The 18,768-nt window shown below is 36.5% G+C and overlaps 2 protein-coding genes across 3 annotated transcripts; both read right to left on the bottom strand.

The window, feature by feature from the left end:
- Positions 1-6,363: 6,363 nt before the first annotated feature.
- Positions 6,364-18,175, bottom strand: LOC126597234 (uncharacterized). 2 transcript variants are annotated; one of them, XR_007614179.1, is made up of 5 exons: positions 18,066-18,175; positions 17,820-17,981; positions 17,108-17,554; positions 15,526-15,621; positions 6,364-6,541 (listed from the first exon to the last, which is right to left on the bottom strand). XR_007614179.1 is itself a non-coding variant. In XM_050264019.1 (4 exons), exons 1-3 carry the CDS (start codon positions 18,138-18,140, stop codon positions 17,111-17,113), a joined length of 681 nt encoding a protein of 226 aa, XP_050119976.1. In that variant the 5' UTR covers positions 18,141-18,175; the 3' UTR covers positions 15,282-15,621; positions 17,108-17,110. The 2 variants fall into 2 exon arrangements, 1 of the variants encoding a protein (XP_050119976.1); XM_050264019.1 differs by lacking the exon at positions 6,364-6,541 and having other exon boundaries at positions 15,282-15,621.
- On the bottom strand, positions 10,704-11,716 carry LOC126597235 (transcription factor bHLH147-like). Its single transcript, XM_050264020.1, has one exon. It carries the CDS (start codon positions 11,504-11,506, stop codon positions 10,850-10,852), a length of 657 nt encoding a protein of 218 aa, XP_050119977.1. The 5' UTR covers positions 11,507-11,716; the 3' UTR covers positions 10,704-10,849.
- Positions 18,176-18,768: the final 593 nt, after the last annotated feature.

The raw sequence follows: 18,768 nt of genomic DNA on the forward strand, positions 1-18,768 counted from the left end.
AGGGAGAGTTTGCAGAGAGGAAAGGTGAAGGGAAAATGGGAAAGTGTTTGCGATTTCAGTTTAATCTCGAGGTTATTGAGCAACAAACAGAAGATATTCGTCACACAATAAATTCAAATTTTCATGAAATTTATTTTCGTGCTCGCCCAATTTTCTACTCATTGAGTGACAAATAGTAATTAATTGTCACGCAAAAGGTGAAGGGAAAATGGGAAAGTGTTTGCGATTTCAGTTTAATCCCGAGGTTATTGAACGATGAACATAAGATATTTGTCATACAATAAATTCAAATTTTCATGAAATTTATTTTCGTGCTCGCCCAATTTTCAACTCATTGCGTGAAAAATAGTAATTAATTGTCACACAAATGCCATTTGCATGACGAATAGTATTTTGTTTGTTGCGCAATGAGCTAAAAATTTATTTTACCCTAGTAAATTTTTTAAAATTTATATTTATTCAAATAAAACCAATTTATTTATGATATAAGATAATTAAATTACAAAAAAAATTTATTTACTATGTTTTACATGGCAAGTCGCAAATAAATTACATTATTCATCATCTGAACTATAATAAATTTCGCTATCGTCGCTTTCGGTCTCCCAATCCTCCTCCTCCATAACTACGTCACCGTCGTCGTTCGGGCCCACTACAACATCGTAACGTAGAAGATCATTGAGGTCAATTGTAATTGACTGAATTGGTATTTCGATTGAAGACACTCCTTGTATCTGAAATGGTTCTTGGATAAGATTTGTATCTCGAAGTGTTTCCGCATCATTTTCCATTGAAGATTCTAAACGTTGGTCAGCAACATTGTCGGCGTCATACTCAGTTGGGTCTTGTTCTAGTATAGCATACACGTTCATCTGATCCATCTTCTGAACAACTTTCCAACCTCTCCCGGCTTTAGGGTCATCTAGATACACAATCTGTTTTGCCATGTTTGCCAAAATGTAAGGGTTGTTATCATACCAAGTTCTGTTAATGTTCACAAATAGTAAGCCATGGTCAGTTTTAACACTTCCCTGCCTATTTGGGTTTGTATCAAACCATCAACACTTAAACATGATCACTTGGTATCGGTCTTTGTAAAGCAATTGCACGACAGTTGTTAGTTTACCATAGAAATCAATGTTCGTACTTTCGCCTCCACCTGGGACATGGATACCATTGTTTTGCGTACACAACTTGTTATCTCGTGCAGTCCCCAAAAACTTGACGTCATTAACATGGCAACCCGAGAACAATTCAGCTCGAATCGGGCCGAACGTTAAGTTATATAACTCTTCACTGTAAGTGGGAGAATTTGATGCTTTCAATTCATTCACCTAATATTATACAAAAAATAAACATGTTAGTTTGAGAAAATTAAATACTACAATATATATGTCAAATACAAAACACTTATAACTTACATACTTAAGAAACCACTGTGGAAACAATTATCGGTGTTTCTTGGCATACAAATGTGATGGATGTTCTCGCTTCATCATCTCTTTATGCTCATCTAAATATGCTATTATGTCATCACAATTGTTCAGTATGAACCAATACGCTACCTCCATGTCATTTCTGGAAAACGACTCTCCTCGTATAGGATATCCAAAGGGTTGTGCGCTTTGGGCAAAAACAGAAAGTTTCTCCTTTCTCACACCCCCGTCATTATTGTGCTGAGGACAATTGAAAGCCGTCTCCACATCTTTTAAATACATTTCATAGAAAGTAAGCGACTCATATTGAACCCAAGCTTCTATAATTGATCATTCGAGCTTCGCCCTGTTGTGTACACTTTTTTTCAGCTCCCTGAGAAGCCTACCAAAATAAAACAATACGATACAAAATAGTAAGTGTAGGCTAATGATACATAAACAAATGATGATGATTATATACCTTTCTATTAGATACATCCAGTGATAGTTGACATGACCAACAAGCAATGCCTCTTCAGGCAAATGAACCATCACTTGGATCATACTTGTCAAGAAAGTTGTAGGGAATGTCATCTCAAACTTGCATAGTACTTGGACAATGTCATGGCGCAACTGATTAATGTCCGTCTTTCACAATGTTCTTGTCGTCTATTGGGAAAAAAAATCTGGACAACAACATGATTGGCTTCACTGCATCTGCCGGTAATAGGTGTCGAATACCCAAATGAAGTAGGCATTGCATAAACACATGGTAGTCATGGCTCTTTAGTCCAGCAAATTTACCTCCGTCAACATTCACACAATGCGCAATATTAGAAGCATACCAATTGGGAAACTTTACATACGATACAAACTTTAAAAACACTTTTTTGTCATTTGGTTTCATGGAAAAAAATGCAAGATCCCTTATGGCTTTATCACTATCCCTATTCATCCATAAACCCCTATGTATGCCCATTATTTCCAAATCAAGATGAGCTTTGATCGTGTCCTTTGTTTTGCCCTCGATATCTAGAATGGTGCCCACCAATGTGTCAAAGATATTTTTCTCAACATGCATAACGTCGAGGTTGTGTCTCAATTTTAGTTTCGACCAATACGAGAGTTCAAAAAACATAGGCTTGTGCGTCCAGTTCATATGTGTAGAAAGTCTGGTCTGACTCACTGTTTTCCTGAACGGAGCAAAATCCAAACGGTTAACCTGTTCCAAAATCTGATCACCCGACCATTCCCTAGGTCTGAGGCGATGCTCTGTGTTCTCGTCAAACTCTTTATCCTTTTCCCACCACTCGTGGTCCTATGGCAACCATCTCCGATGACTAAGGTAACAAACTTTTTCGGCATGCCAACCAAATGTTACATCATCCTTGCATACATAGCATGCCATATAAACCTTAGTGCTCTACTAAAAAACCATTGCATATGCGGGAAAATCATTCACAGTCCACATAACTTATGCCCACAAATTGAACATCTTCCCAGTGGACTTATCGTATGTGCACACACCGTTTGTCCATAAATCATTTAGCTCATTAACCAACGGCCTCAAGTAAACATCGATTAACCTGCCAGAATCCTCAGTTATCAAAAGAGTCATCATCATGTATTCTTTTTTCATGCATTTCCAAGGCGGCAAATTATATGGGAATAAGAAAATTGGCCAAGTGTTGTGGTGTTGGTTTAGAACCCCGAACGGATTGAATCTGTTAGTTGCAAGTCCCAATCTAACATTCCAAGGATCATCAGGAAACTCGGGGAACGTTCGATCGGACTCTTTCCATGCCTCCCCATTAGTAGAATGCCTCATCACATCATTGCCTACCCGTTTTTCCTTATACCATCTCATGTTGGTGGCAGTATGTGTCGACATATACAATCGCTGCAACTTAGGTTTCAGGGGCAGATAACGCATGACTTTTTGTGAGATCTTAGTCGTTCTATTCTGAGATGTCATTTTGAACCTCGACTCATTGCATACAGGGCATTTATCCAATGCTTTATTCTCTTTGTAGAATAAAATACAATTATTTTTGCAAGAGTGAATTTTTTCATAACCCAATCCAAGACCATTCAACACCTTTTGCGCATGTCTATAGTCTTTCGGCCAACAATTGTCCTTCTAATGCATTCTCTTGAAAACCCCCAAAAAGTAATCGAAACACTGGTTCGACATACAATACTTTATTTTTCCGTGCATTAGTTCCATAATGGCCATGAGAACGAAAAAGCTCTCACACCCCAGATATAACTTTTGGTTGGCATTTTTTTAATAGTTTTTCATACTGTTCGAACTCTGCACTGTCCATTGGTGTAGGCACGTCATCTTCCCCGTCTTGATTCGTGTTTGTCGATGCAAATGGAATAGCATCAATTATAATATCCATGACTTGTTCATTAAGATCCACAATAGGTTCAACATTGTCCACTCTTATGGCGTTTGAAAACGAACAATTGTCTAATTGTTCCCTATGATGGTTCCAAGTATTATATGTCTCAATCATTCCATTCCTTACTAAATGAAATCGAACATTTTCAATTGTCTCCCTTAATGTGTTGTTACACCTCCTACAAGGACATTGGATTTTAGTTGCACCCGGGTTGTGTGTACGTGCAAAGTCAATAAAATCCTTGATTCCATCGAAGTATTCGTTCGCGCATCTATTCGAGTTCTGTATCCACGTCCTGTAAGGGCCATATCCCATTCGGGAATGTATAGTCATGTCACGTAATTTACGGCTACATCATATTAGATTTCGACGTGGATGAATTTCAGCAACATCTTGATATTGTTCTTCAGGTGTACGACATAGATATAAAATACCTATATACCACCTGAAGAACGTACAGAGATGACACCGAAATCTCCACAACCGAAACCTAATCCTTCAACCATAAACTACGCGTCATAACTGTGCATTCCCAAACTGTCCAAATAATGGGACAATTCAAGAATTAATTGGACCGCAGTCATGCTTTCGTATCCATGAATGAAATCCAACTAATCCTCGAACGGGAAACTAAGTTTTACTAAAAATAAAAAATAAGTACGGAGTTAATTTCAATTAACTCCGTACATCACAACACATATTTATACGTCACGTACAAATTTAACAACATAATATAAATATAATTTCACAACACAATATAAACATAACAAACTAAGTTCAACATAATTTAATTAATTTTATATTTAAAAAAAATATAACGAACAAAATACATTCTCAATCATTCTCCACTAATCACTAATCACACACAACATCCCTATAGACAACGAAATAGCTCGATCAACCTAGAGAAGAAGATGGAGGGAGTATTAGATGATGAAATTAAGAGAAAATGGAAATGACAAATGCCGGATTAAGCAAAATCGAAGGGATGAGTGCAGAGGCATAATCTGCAAATTTTTTTTGCAGTTTGCCTCTGCACATGGCTGAATCCATATTAAAAAGTTCACTTTGGGACGAATGATTTTGCGCGACGAACAAGGTCCTTGTCGCGCAAATACCATTTGAGCGACTAAGATGGTCTTCGTCACGCATATGACATTTGCGCGACAAAAAAATAATCATTCGTCTCGCAAGTTTACCATTTTTTAATTTTATTTCCTTTACTTTACAATTTATTCTTTTCAACAAATTGCGCAACGAAAGCATGTGTCGCAGCACAATCCATATTTTTTTATTTTTTTAATGTTTTTCTGTTTTATTTGTATGTATTGTAAATTTTTATTTTATTATAAATCAAAAACTCAAACCTAATTAAACATTAAAGTAATTAACAAAACTAATTTACCATCCCAAATAGAAATTATAATTAATGTAAATATTACTACTCATCATCCACATAACATATATTTATTCATTAAATTACATATAAAGTCCACAAAATCTTTTTTTTTTTTTTTAAACAACCTTCATTAACTTCAATCCTCCCTCGCCCGCAACACATCACACTTCCACTGCCAGAAACTCTGCTTGAAAAACCCATCCACATAAATCCGTTGCTTCTCATTGATTTCATCAACATCCCAATGAACCTACATTAATGCCAATAACAATAAATTAGTAATTTAAAAAATATTACGTTTTAACAAAAATAATTGTTCATTATTTACCACAAACTTACCGATAACTCTCCAAGCATGGACTTCTTCAACTCCTTAGGGAGCTTTTTCGAAGACTCAAACTCGGCAAAACAATCCCTCCGCACCAAATTCCCAATGTCATACTAAAATTCGACATACGCCTCAGCCATATTTTTGCCTTCAAAGTACGGCACTTGCTTTCATTGATACCTCTCTGATCACACTACAAGTTTCTTTTTTCCAAAACCTTCTCCAAAATCGGCCATTCTTTTCAAAACAAAAAAAAATATTTTGAAAACTAGGGTTCTGAAACTGTGTTTATATAGCACTAGGACACCTTTGCACGGCGAAAGGGTTCGTCGCACAAATCTCCATGTTCGTCACACAAAATGCATCATAAATGCACAATAAATGGGAAGGTTTGAACGCAGTCTGACTGTGCTTTGTGCGACAAACAAATGTTTTCATCGTGCAAAGTTGTCTTATGCGACGAGTGAAATAATTGTAATTATAAAGTTTACATAAACATAGACATCTATGTTTACGTAAACTTTATAATTACAAACAAATATTCTGAAAATATTTAATACCTTAAATATTTTTTCTATAAATAATTAATACCTGAAATATTATTCTATAAATAATTAATACTTTAAATATTTATTCTATAAATAATTAATGCCTTAATCCATACAATTATGTTTAGCATAAGTACGATATTCATTGAAGATTGAAAACACATATAAACCGAGGATAAGATGCTTACATTAGGTCTCAATAAAAAAATCCAACAAGAATTGAAACCTAATTAGGTCCAAATACATAGCTTATAAAAAAATTTAAAAAAAAAACCTTTAATTTAAATATTGTTATACAAAACATAAATTTAAAACTACTATTTGGATGGTCCTGGTCCATTCCGCAAGACTTCATAACGCCACCGATTGTAACCTCCCTCCAACACATCATCCATCAACTTCATCGATTGTTCGTTCGTATCATCATCAAGAGTAAACTTACACTGTGACACATATATGCAAATAATTAATTCCAATATATAACTAAAAATTTCACAAACATAATTATTGATCCATCAACAATATAGTTACTAATAGTTCATCCATCACAACCTTCTTCACATTCCCAGGCACATCTTCCTAAAAATGCCACTTAACAGTGGGAGAATTATTCCCCATGGCCACAGCAATCACATGCTCAAACTCAAAATGATCCCTCAAATCATGCAGGTTGGCATCACTCACACTCTCATCCTTGTTTTTATCCGCCAACCCAGCATGAAAGGAGAACAAAATTGTGAAGAAAAATGACAGCAGAAGCGCATATTTATAGGAAAGTTTGGATCTTTGAGCGACGAAGGCTTTGTCACAAAAACATCTGTATTAAATGCTGTATTGATTCCTCTGATTCACATGCAGTAAATAGTCAAAACTGACAGGAACTTGCGTGACGAATAATTGGTCGTGCAAAGGCCCCCTTTTCGTCGCGCAAGTTTTTCGTGCCAAAAAAATTTACCTTGTGTTTTCTTTCTAACTTTACGCGACGACGATGGTTTGTTGTTGCGCTTAGTATTCTTGAGAGACAAATATTTTCGTCGCACAATTTTTTCTTGTCCTATCCTTTCTGTTTTGCCTGACGAATTTGTTTTTCCGTCACGCAAGTATGTCTTGTGTGACGAAAAAAATTTCGTCGCACAAAATATCGCCTTGCAAGCTATTTTTTTTTTCTAATAGTGTTAGGTTGCCCATTGTGGCTTAGCCGAATTACACATCCCCTTTAGTATAAAAAAATATCGTTGTATTAAAAAAAAATTATATATATATAAACCTCATATCAATCATATTATAACACTTGAATTAGTAAGACACCAATGACCTCACAAGGAATACAAAACATTATGTTAGTGATAATCATATGAAACCAAATGTTGTCAAATGCATGAGTAGATTGGTGTGGTGGGTAGGAAAACCTTTAAACTTAACAATAAAGGCAATTTGCTGTTGAATGTCGGACTGATTACAAATGCTTCCTTAGCTCTCAATAAACACCATGATAATTTTAAGGTTATTCATCATCAATATGAAATCATACCACTCGTGGAATATATTTAAGTAAGTGGAGAGAGTAATTGGGCTACGTATTATTGCTAATGGATTTATAGGCTGATATTATTGAAATTTGCACTTGCGCCCCCAAAAAGGGAGAGAAGACCAATGCAATTACAAATATTTTTCTTCAGTATCTACATGTATTGAAGGTGGACATCCTTGAAGCCATTAGATCAAATCTAACGGCCCGCGATTATCAGTTTTAAGCTATTAAATCAAAAGCCAACGGTCAATTGTGAAACAACCAATGTCTTAGATATAATATAAGATCTCTTACTACTTTTAAGTCGTTGGATCAAATTCAACATCCAATCATGCAACGACACTCGGTTCCTAGGTACATCCAATTGTACATTCCTGACATAAGATTGTTTCTTTGGAGGCATAGGTTTGAACTCTGTTGACTTCCTAATCTAACAAATCTATCATTTGACAAACAAAAATTGTATGTTCCTAACATAAGATTGTTTCTTTGGAAGATATGTGGTGTAAAACTTTTGAGTATACAAGGCTACAAGTTAAATGTACTTTTTTGGTAGATGAATATGTAATTGATATTGTCAACACTTTAACCTAACAACAATTCATAATTGATATTTATAAGGCTACGAGTGCGCTTAAATATTTTTGATAGATGAATATGTAATTGATATTATCGATACTTTAACCTAACAGCGATTCATAATTTGATATTTATCACCTTCGAGAGATGTCGATATTCGTTTTGCTTTGACTTACAAGGTTACCGATGTATTATCAACGTTCAAAAGCCAAGACATGTCAACAACTGTCTTCAAAAGGACTAATAAGGAGAAGGGGGATTAAATAATGCACATGGCTTGCATGTGTAGTCTGGTGTTTGTATGCCAAATGAAATCAATGCCACCATGTGCTCTCTCTCCTCTGCTCTCTTCTCTTCTCTCTCTCTCTCTCTCCCTCTCTCTCTCTCTCTCTCTCTCACACGCTTCGTTTTCGTTTTCAAACCCCTGAGTCTGTGAGTCGTATGCATACATTGACAGTATGAGCAACTGTTGTGGTGCATGTGGTCCTTTTTGAACTATATTATTACAAGGGAGCTAGTTATCCTGCCCAATCATTCCAATTCAATCATCAAAAACCCTAATCCAATCCCACTGATAGCGATGAAACACAAACACCCGTGTGTGTGTTGAAGAACCCTTCATCTCTCTCTCTCTCTCTCTCTCTCTCTCTCTCTGGAGGGACACGTGGAGAAGGATTGAGGGTGACACTACTAGCTAGCAAAGTGAGTGATGAAAGAAGTATGATTCTCTTCCATCCGATCTCTTCATCTCTCACTTCTCTTTTCTTTTTGTATAAAGAAATCAACATCAAATGTTGACGTTATTTAACTGTGACCGTAAAAATATAAAAGAATTGAAAGACAAAGTGATTTAGAGCGGAGAGAATCATACCCCGTAATAAAATGAGAGTTTTTGTCCAAAAACGTATTAACCAAAATATGTTACCCCTGTGAAGAGGGGCAGGTGAGCACAGAAGGGGGCACAGATAGAACCAGCAATCGCCCCCAAATCGGGACTAGTGTGCTCTTGTCCGGTGGGGACGACAAACGCACATGCATATATGTTGTAATTGAACCCATCACCTCCTTCCCAGTAATTCTATGTTGCTCCGGATTATCGCATGCTAATAAACTGTTAGATTTTAGTTAAACAAAATCAGAATATTTAATACTCTGAAACACCATAAAAATTCCGTCATTCTTCAATTCTTCTTCTCTCATATTATTTGTATTGACACTTTCGGCAGCTTTTCTTTCTTTCTTTCTACCCCCATTCTTTTTAGGGAACTTTAACGAAAAGCATCCGGTACTGTTCACTTTAATGAAAAACCACATTTTTACACTAAAAAGTCAATTCTGGTACTATTCACTTTACCCTTTATTTTGTCCTTATCATTAAAACTCAAAGTTTTCAAGCCATTTTCATTAGTTTTCCTTTCTTTTTACTTATCTACCCCCTACGGTCCTACTATAGCAAGCATTTTGCCCACTGAGATATGCATATGACCAAAATCCCGTACGATATTCCATTCCATTATTCATTTTCCTAACATGTTTAAATTGCCCCTTCCCTCTTTCCTTCTTCTCCACAACATTCAAATAGGTCTTGTCATTTCTAAGTGGTTACAATGTGTGTGTCCCCAAACTTGCAAGTGATCAGTCATGTCAAAACTAACCCAATAGCTCCATAGAGTTCTATCCTTGCTACCTAAATGTTGTTGCAGCTTTCAGCTAAAACCAATTGACAACGAGTAGATGATTACATTATAACATGATATAAAAATAGATGATAAATGTGACAAACACAACGATATAACATGCGCACGTCACCCAAACCATCCACATGTTGCTACATTGTGAGAGAATAATGGTATTTAAGACACAAACGAGACATCATAGCTCACATACTTTATAATACTAGTGGCATTATCAATGTATATAAAAAATTTCTATATGAGGATGCATTTTTGTGCGTCTAAATAGTATTTACTAAGATTGCTTAAAAGATTCTCTCCACAAATTGCCAATTAAATTTGAATTGAATTCTCAAATTCTTATACATACCGCTGAACTAAGAGAAAATTAGTCATACTCCATACCTTCCATAAAAAGATAGTAACACAATATTTGCTCTATTTTCTAGTTCAGAATTAGGCGCAAGTTATTTTGTACAATTTGAAGATTAAGATTATCATTTTCACAAAACTTTAGAGCTCATTTGAAAATATTTTTTTAAACGACAAAAAATAGTTTTGATGAAAATATTTTTGAAATCAATCTTTAATAAAAAAAATCAAGTGAATACTGAAAGAAACTTAAGTGCTTCTTCTAAAATGCACTTCAAATATTTTTGAAATCCAAAAATATTTTCTTTAAAACATCTCCAAACGAACACACTTACCTAAATTATCCAATAATAATAATACCTATAAAAATAATAATAATTTGGTTATTCAATTGAAGATTTCTTCCATTTTTTCCATAGTGGTGTGGGTGGAAATAGAATTACTGGAAAATTAAAAAGAGAAGAGCTAGACATCATGTATTTAACAGGATAAATGACAATTACTTGCACTGAGATCCAAAAAAGAAAAAAAAAGGAGGAAAAAAAAAAAAAAAGCATTGATCGAGGAACCCATGGCAACATCCCAACCCCGTTCAATCAAGTGGAGCCGGAAGTTGAACCGGAGAGCAGCTGAGTGAGCCGGCTCATGGCTCGGACCTGCATCTCCAGAGCCGCGATGTAATCAGTCGCTTCTTCTAGAATCACCGGCAACGGCTGTTTCCGGCAACCGGGAACCAAACGGCCCAGAACCCGTACTTTCTTCTGCACGGCCGGCAAGCCCTTCCCTTTCAGCCGCTGAACACTGAACTTGGTCTTCCTGGGCCGGGTCGACCGGGTCCCCGACGCAGCGGCGGATCTCTGCCGTTTATGCTGGCGGAACTTGATTTTAAGGCGGCTGGTGAGAATGGCGCGGCTCCAGCGGGTCTTACCCTTAGCTGCGACGGCGAGTACTCTGTCGGCGGTCTCGCGAACGGCTCGGCCGCGTGGCGGAGTACAAGTGGAAGCGGAGGAGTTGGCGGCGGGGGCGGAGGAGTCGGGTGCGGGGTTAATGGAGACTTGGTTGAGGGCGTGGAGGAGCTTGGAGGAGTAGAGGTGCTGCTGTGCCTCGGACTTCCACTTGGTGTGGCTGTTGGCGGGTTCTTGGTGGTGGAGGTGGTCTTGTTTGGATTGGATTTTCTTCTTCTTTTTCCTTCTAGAAGGATCCCGGGCTCGTTCGGAGGTGGCTACGGGATTCGAAATCAGAGTCGACGCCATGGATTTTGATTCTCCCCTTAATTGGGGGGTTGAGGATTCGGAATCAAACGGAGGAATTGGAATTGGAATTGGAATTGGAATGGTATTTGACAGAGGATTTCGGTTTTCTGTTAATCCAATAGAGGAATGAGAGAGAGAGAGAGATAGAGAGAGGAGAACGGAACGGAGGTGGTTGGGGGTGGGGAGTTGGGGGGCGGGGGTGAAGGGATGGAGAGAGTAGGGAGAGGGAGAGAGAGAGAGAGGGTGGGGACTATTAAGAAGAGGAGGAACGGTGGGAGGAGGCTTATAAAGGAATCAAAAGATAGCACGCGTCATTTCTTTAAACGCACTGACTAGTTATTGTTGGGAAGTGTCGTTTCTTAGATTTATTCTTCCTTTTTCTTTTTCCGAATACCATTTTCACTACCGATATATACTCTAATCTACCATTAAGGAGGGGCGCCGGTTTAAACTCGGTAAGCAGTGAATTAAACAGAATAATCTTATTTATCAGAATAATCGATCACTTGCGAAATACGATAAAGCGTTCTTATAACCTTTCCCTTCAAAATTCATTTTCTTGCATTATATAAAGTCTAACTAACTAAAGTATTCTTATGAATTTTTTTTAACGAACTGTTTCCTCAATACCATATGGGTAATAGACTAATGGTGAAATAGGATTGTGTAATTACTTAATTTTACTTCTCTACATGTGAAAAGAAATATGACTAGATAAATAGTTTAAGTTAATAATAAAAGACATGACAAATGTTTGAATTTTGTATTCAAACGCAACGAAATTTCTCTTATACATAAAAGTGCGTATCTTTATCTTAATTTGTCTACATGTGGTTTTATGCTGCTAAGTTTGATTAAACCACACGTTTAGTTCCAAATCAATCATAAATGACAAGCTAACTAAGATGGAAACAAAAGAACTCAAAAACTGTAAAAAATTAGTATCAATTAGTTTTAAGTTGAGTACAGTAAGTTTATCATAAACCAACAAATTTGATCTTGTTATGCATTGCTATCAACCTTGCCCCTTCTTTGCTTAGGTCCAATTTTGTTCCTTTAAACCTATTAGGCTATAAACATGCCCTAAAATTTACTGAAAGTTGTATGGCATACCTAAATGACCTCCCTTTGACAAACAAAGTTTTGCCATTGTCCCTTTTGTGATCAAGCCCTTTACCTAAATTTAACATCTAAACTAGAAGAATACAAGTCACACAACTATGCTAACTTGAATAATTTAATTAATTAATTATCTTCCTAATTAGTAGCTAAACTAAGCCAACACACAAAATCCAAAACCCAAGGAACATTTAAATTCAAGAAAAAGTGAGAAGTAATACCAAAAATTCAAAAAAGAATTAAGAGAAAAAACAAAGTTTGATTTAGTGACAAGTAACACTTGCCAATGAAAAGGAAGGCCACCAAATAAAATAATTTAGAATTTGATTGAAGAGGAAACTTAACCCAACAAACGCCATCCAAAAAATTAATGATACACATGATGAAAGTATAGATTAAGGATTGAAGATTGAAGATTAAGATTAAGGGGGCATATAAATGTAACAATTTTATTGGCTGGGTGGTGGTGGTGTTGGCTTCCACTAATTGACCAGGTCGGGGGGGGGGGTCCCACATAAAATGTTTTGTTTTCATTCCCTGCAATGATTTTCTGAATGGTGGTGATCCAGAAAAGAAATGATAAACAAAGGGGAAATCCATGTGCAATGTGGGTTGCTTTCTCTGGCACTTTTGGTATCCCTCCCAGGCCTTTGTATTTGTACCGAGAAATGCTAAGGGAGTCTAAAACGAAATTATTTATGAATTATTTGCATTTTATAATTTAATATTAATTTTTGTATTAATATTATAAAGTATTACGAAAAAACACGAAGTATCAGAAAGTTAATTGAATATTTCATTTTTAAGAAAATCCCCCTTTTGGCATTTTCTTTTGTATTTGTTAATGGTTTTGGAGTTTTCCTCCTCTGAGGTGTGGGCAGTTATGCTCCAACTCCACCTCCGCATTTCCTTCCGACAGGGCTTCTTCCTTTTATTAATGTTTTTATTTTGTTAAGAAAACAAGATATTTTTCATACCATAATCGCAATTTGCGACATAATTATCGTTTTATATTCTTAAAGTAAGAGAAAACCCTCTTTTGTTTTTTGTTGGCTTCCATAACCCATAGAACTGTTGTAGAGCTGGTCAAATTACACATTGCTCACCGAAAATTATAATAGCATTGCTTTCCTGATCGATGTTTGATATCTCAGTTTACCTCTTACCATCAATTCCCTTAAAAACTCCATCAAAATCACTAACATGGCACCCAAGTGAAAAAAAAATATAAAATTAGAGAGTTGCGTCTTTGATTTTGACGGAATTGTTGACGGAATTGATGTTGAATGACAAATTGAGACACAAAACATTTGGCCAAAGAAGCGTTGTAAATTTCATAGTGCAATGTGAAATTTAAGCATAACTATGGGAACTAGCTAAGTTGTCACATAAGGGTAATAAAATAGCTAATTGAACAACCATTTACTCCAAACTTTCTCTATCTAAATCCATTTTATTTTCCTCCCTTACCATAACTTGTGTTAACTTCTAACGCATGCATAACATATTTCATGAATGACACAATACAAGCACCAAAACACAACTGGACAATCCTATTTCTCTCGACTCTACTTTGATTTCATCCTATTAAATCTTAAACTCTAAAATTAAAATATAGCAAAAATGTTGAAAATAAAAAAACAATGAATTTTCCTAATTTATCCCTATGATTCTTATCCAAGGAACATTTCATCAGGCACAAGTCGGCGGAACACCACCGTAGACATAATTCCAATGCCAAATCTAGCAACAATTATTTGGTCCAAAACCAAAAATAAACAATTTTTTTTTAACGACAGATAGTGCTAACAACTTGACAATGGGATAAACGAAGGTCCAGAAGCGCATATCACTTATGGTTTTGGGATTAGTTTGGCTTATGTCTTAAAGTTTTGTTAATCATGAACCTAATCCTAATTCTCATCATAAATCATGGTGGGCATGTGTTATCTCCCAACCCTTTGAGGGGCATTGTATACTAAGAAACCTTAAAATATGCTTTTGAAAGATTAAAAAAACCAACCACAAGGTGGCATTATGATGCACCAGAGGGATTGCCTCCCCTGTGACAGACACAATCAAACAATTGAGGCACAAAAAAGTGGGAGGGGATGGAAAAAGACAAAACCCAAAAAATTAAAGATGGGTACAAATGAATGTTGAAGGTTGGAAGGCGATGGTGAATAATATGGGTTCAAATCAAGGGTTCCGGAAATGAATCCTGACCAATGGTTGTGGTGGTTTGGTGTGAAGTATGATTATAAATATCTCACTAGCTTATCACTAAATATCTATCTATCTATCTATCTTTTTAGATCTCTAATCTCTATAGTAAATATTGTATGAACCTAGTCGGCAAAAACTTCTCTTTTTGCATCTCTCGAGATGTGGCTTATCACGTGATGTGAGATGCAAAGAGAGAAGTAGATGTCGTTAAAGAATTTATTCCCACTATTTCTGCATCTCCTAGAATGTCACTAATCACATGATAAGAGATACAGATAGACAGAAGTAGAAGCCCGTTACATATAAGTTATTCTCCAATAAGTATTATGTAACTAAATTCTAAGGAAACAAAAGAAAACTTGTGATATGTTAATTTGACACCTATATATGCCCTACTATGTGATTAAACTAGGTTTTTGGCACTAAGATAAATTTGTTTATGGGAAGATTGAACATAACCAAACCAATGATTTCAACACAGAATCTTCATCCATGGCAACTAGTGTTTTTCCCTCTAATTATGCTAATCACTACTTTAAACAACAACAAACTCTCCTTCCTTTGGGAATTATACCCAAATCAGAATCTTTGATTTTAAGTAGAGCTAGCTCTCTCCTTCTTTCACCGTCACTAAACTAAAAATTATTTTCAAGATTTAAAAACAAGACATTTACCTGCGGACCTTTCGTCGGTGCGCTTTGATTGGTCCCCTCCAGCAAGTTGCTCTCACAGTAGAAGTTTATCCCGTTCTTCATCTGTTCTCCGGAATCCTTGTTACATTAAAATAAAAGCAATTAGGCCTCTGCCGTCAATTTATGAGGATTAAAGACAAAAGATTTAACTAGAAGGAAATAATTAATAACTAGAAGGATGACAAGCTTTGAAAAACCAACTTATAGCTGTCGTCTAAAAATTCACCTCCCCTCCATTATTCTATTCTCTAAGATTGTTTAGTGCTGTAAATTAGAACAAATCTTTGACCCTAAGGTTTGACTGGTTTTTCTTCCCCTTGTTCCAATTGAAATTCAACTTACTATCATAGTTTAGTTTTAACAGATTTTTTAAGATGGTATGATCGCATTGCTTATGTCATCACAGACCTAGCTTGGCTAATGAATGATGATTTCAACCATTCAAGAATGTGTTCTACCAGATTCACCAAGTGGATATATATATATATATATTTTTTTTTATCTAACATATTGCTAAGATTCAGCTATAGTAAATCAGCAATCAACACATACTCCACCTCTTTTTTTTTTTCCAAATATGTCGATACAGGTAGAGAGCAAACAAAACGATAAACAGCAAATTAAGCAGACAAAATGATGAGCACCATGAAACCCCAATCCTAACAGAATGACAAATTAAGCAAACTAGTTGGTGGATAAACCGGGGGGCTCAAGCAACCCGTTTTGGCATTACCAATAATTACAGAAGATGATTCAAATGTTTAGTATATTGGAATTTCATAGTTGGGGCACCCATAACTTCTAGACGACGGACAGAAGTCACAGAACCATTTAACTAAAATCCTTGATCATACTCACTTGGTTAAATTTAAATCAATTAGTTATGTGTCGTCAAAAGTACGGTGTCAAACCTAGTTATGTGTCATGAAAAGTACGGTACCCAAACTAGTTTTCAGAATGATTTTCCAGACAAGGAAAACCAGAAGCTCATATCAGGAGTTCTTTTACTTGCATTAACCTAAACAACTTAACATTAGGGCATCAAAGCCCTCTTCAATGCATTGATAAGATTGCACAAATGTGGACCATGGGTACATATGGGCCAAATCTGGGCTCAACCCGGTACACAAATTTGGACATGTTAACTTATTTCTGTGGGCCAAAAGAAAAGAAACAAGAATTGTACAACAGAAGGGCTCAAGAATGTCCTTGTAAAAATGAGTAGATCTCCAATGACAAGTCACAAAATAATGAAGTTTGGCACGCTGAAAGACTAATAGTCACGGAAAAAAAAATTACTAAGATTGGATTGGGGATACTAGAATATCACATTTGGGGCTCGTTTGGTGACTAGAATTGGATAGGAGTGGACAACTATCCATACTAAAGCCATGAGCATATATATGTGTACACAAAACTAATATTTCAGACATTGATAAAACTATCCATTGTGAACTGTGCATGTCCACAACCATGAGCACAATGCCAAGAACAAGAGTATTAAATCAGCTCAAATTGGAAGAATAAAAGCTAAACCACTAAGCCCCAAGACAAGAGGTCTTACTGCTCAAGTTGGCAGAGGTCCATGAAAAGTGCTTCGGTGTCCAGAGCTGAAGGCCCAGACAGACAATGCAATGATCCAGAGCACGAAACACGCCATTGTTATGTAAACTTTTGTCGACAGAAGTTCAGTAACCCGGTCCCTCTCTGCAGGTGAAGTATGGAGCTCCTCTAAGACAAAGTCAACCAGCGCATCCAGAATCTTCTTACATTTAGTATCCACCTCGGAATTCAAGACCTGAGTCTGCGCTTGCCTGAGAAATCTCGTTACAATGTCGGCCTCCATAGAACCAAAGTTTGAGCCATCAAATTCGCTTGATTTACCACTACTCAGAGAGACATTGCCCAGCCCGTCCATATTGACACTGGCCTCCGGAGACAGTGAGACATTGGATGGAAGCAATGTCTCTGATGGCATCAACAGAGCTGGATCCGGCACCAGCATCAGACTCTGAACGATAAAATATGCAATTAAAATCCTCACAATCACAATTACACATTCAATTTCAAACCAACAGAAATATTCAGATATTTCATTTCATTCGGACATTTTCTCAGTAACCAAACAGGAACATTAAGATCGATTCAAATCCAATCGACCTGAGCTAAAACGTATAACAAATCAAGAGAAATAAAACCGATAAATAAAAAAAAAAAAATCGGACTGAAATTTAGAACGAAAATTTTCAAAAAGTGGGACTGAAATTGAAGCTTACCTCGTTGAAATCTGCATCAGAAATCACAGAAATCGGAGTGTAATCCACTGAAATCTTGGAATTCTCAGAAATCGGAGTAGAATCCACTGAAACCTTGAAATTATCCACCGGTTCGTCTTCCGAAACTGCAGAAAAGACGGTGTTCAAGCTCTTCTTCGGAATCTGCGAGAGAAACTCGGCGAATCAGAAATGTCGATCGAAATCGAATGTTGAGGTGAGGAAACTATTAGGGTTTCGAAATCGTACCTTCTTCTTGGGAACGGGAGTCGCGAGCTTCGCAGGTCGGGATTGGTCCTTGAGCGGTGTTCGGTTCTCTCTCATTTTCTCTAGTTCGTTTGCTTGGCGGGAGAAAAACGAGTTTTGATTTTCCTTTCCTTTTAATGAGCACGTTTGGAAGATGATGGTATATATGGGCCTAAAATGCAGACAAAATAAGAGAGACAAGAAAAGGTCCATCACAAAATGGCCCAATTAAACTAAAGATGGGCTTAGAAAAACTACAGGCCCACTTTCAGTTAAGTTGAGGGTTATTACGTCCATTCAGTTAAGGATGTTTTAAAAGATGCCTCAGTTCGATTTTTCTTGGGGCTTGGGTGTCTTTCTCTTGGTTCGAAGTGTTCTGAGTTCAAACCTTTTCACTCTCTGTAGTGTAGAGTAATTTAATTACAAGGCTCAAAAGCTAATTAAAAGTCAAAGCGCAAGTCAGAGGAAGATTGTAAGTTTAGCGACATTGCTAAATTTTCCCTTCCTAAAAGTTGAATCAAATTTTGCATCAACACTATCGTATCTAGTTTGTCATCATCATTAGAAAATGAACCGCGTGCAGCACTGAAGTCAGTGGCGGAGTTAGGAACAACAATGGGATCATGAAAAAAAAAAAACCAACCAAAAGCCTATGAAGAATAAACGGCAATATATTCCATAAGATTTAGTTTGTAAATTTACTTTC

This window comes from Malus sylvestris, chromosome 13 (assembly GCF_916048215.2).
Source record: "Malus sylvestris chromosome 13, drMalSylv7.2, whole genome shotgun sequence".
Lineage (NCBI taxonomy): Eukaryota > Viridiplantae > Streptophyta > Magnoliopsida > Rosales > Rosaceae > Malus > Malus sylvestris.

Bases quoted from the DNA above. Each gene is read 5' to 3' on its own strand.
- LOC126597235 (XM_050264020.1), bottom strand. From the start codon at position 11,506: ATGGCGTCGACTCTGATTTCGAATCCCGTAGCCACCTCCGAACGAGCC.
- LOC126597234 (XM_050264019.1), bottom strand. From the start codon at position 18,140: ATGAGAGAGAACCGAACACCGCTCAAGGACCAATCCCGACCTGCGAAG. The intron at 17,982-18,065 runs GTACGATTTCGA...TTTCTCTCGCAG, and splicing joins CTCCCGTTCCCAAGAAGAAG to ATTCCGAAGAAGAGCTTGAA. The intron at 17,555-17,819 runs GTAAGCTTCAAT...TTTATCGTTCAG, and splicing joins CTGATGCAGATTTCAACGAG to AGTCTGATGCTGGTGCCGGA.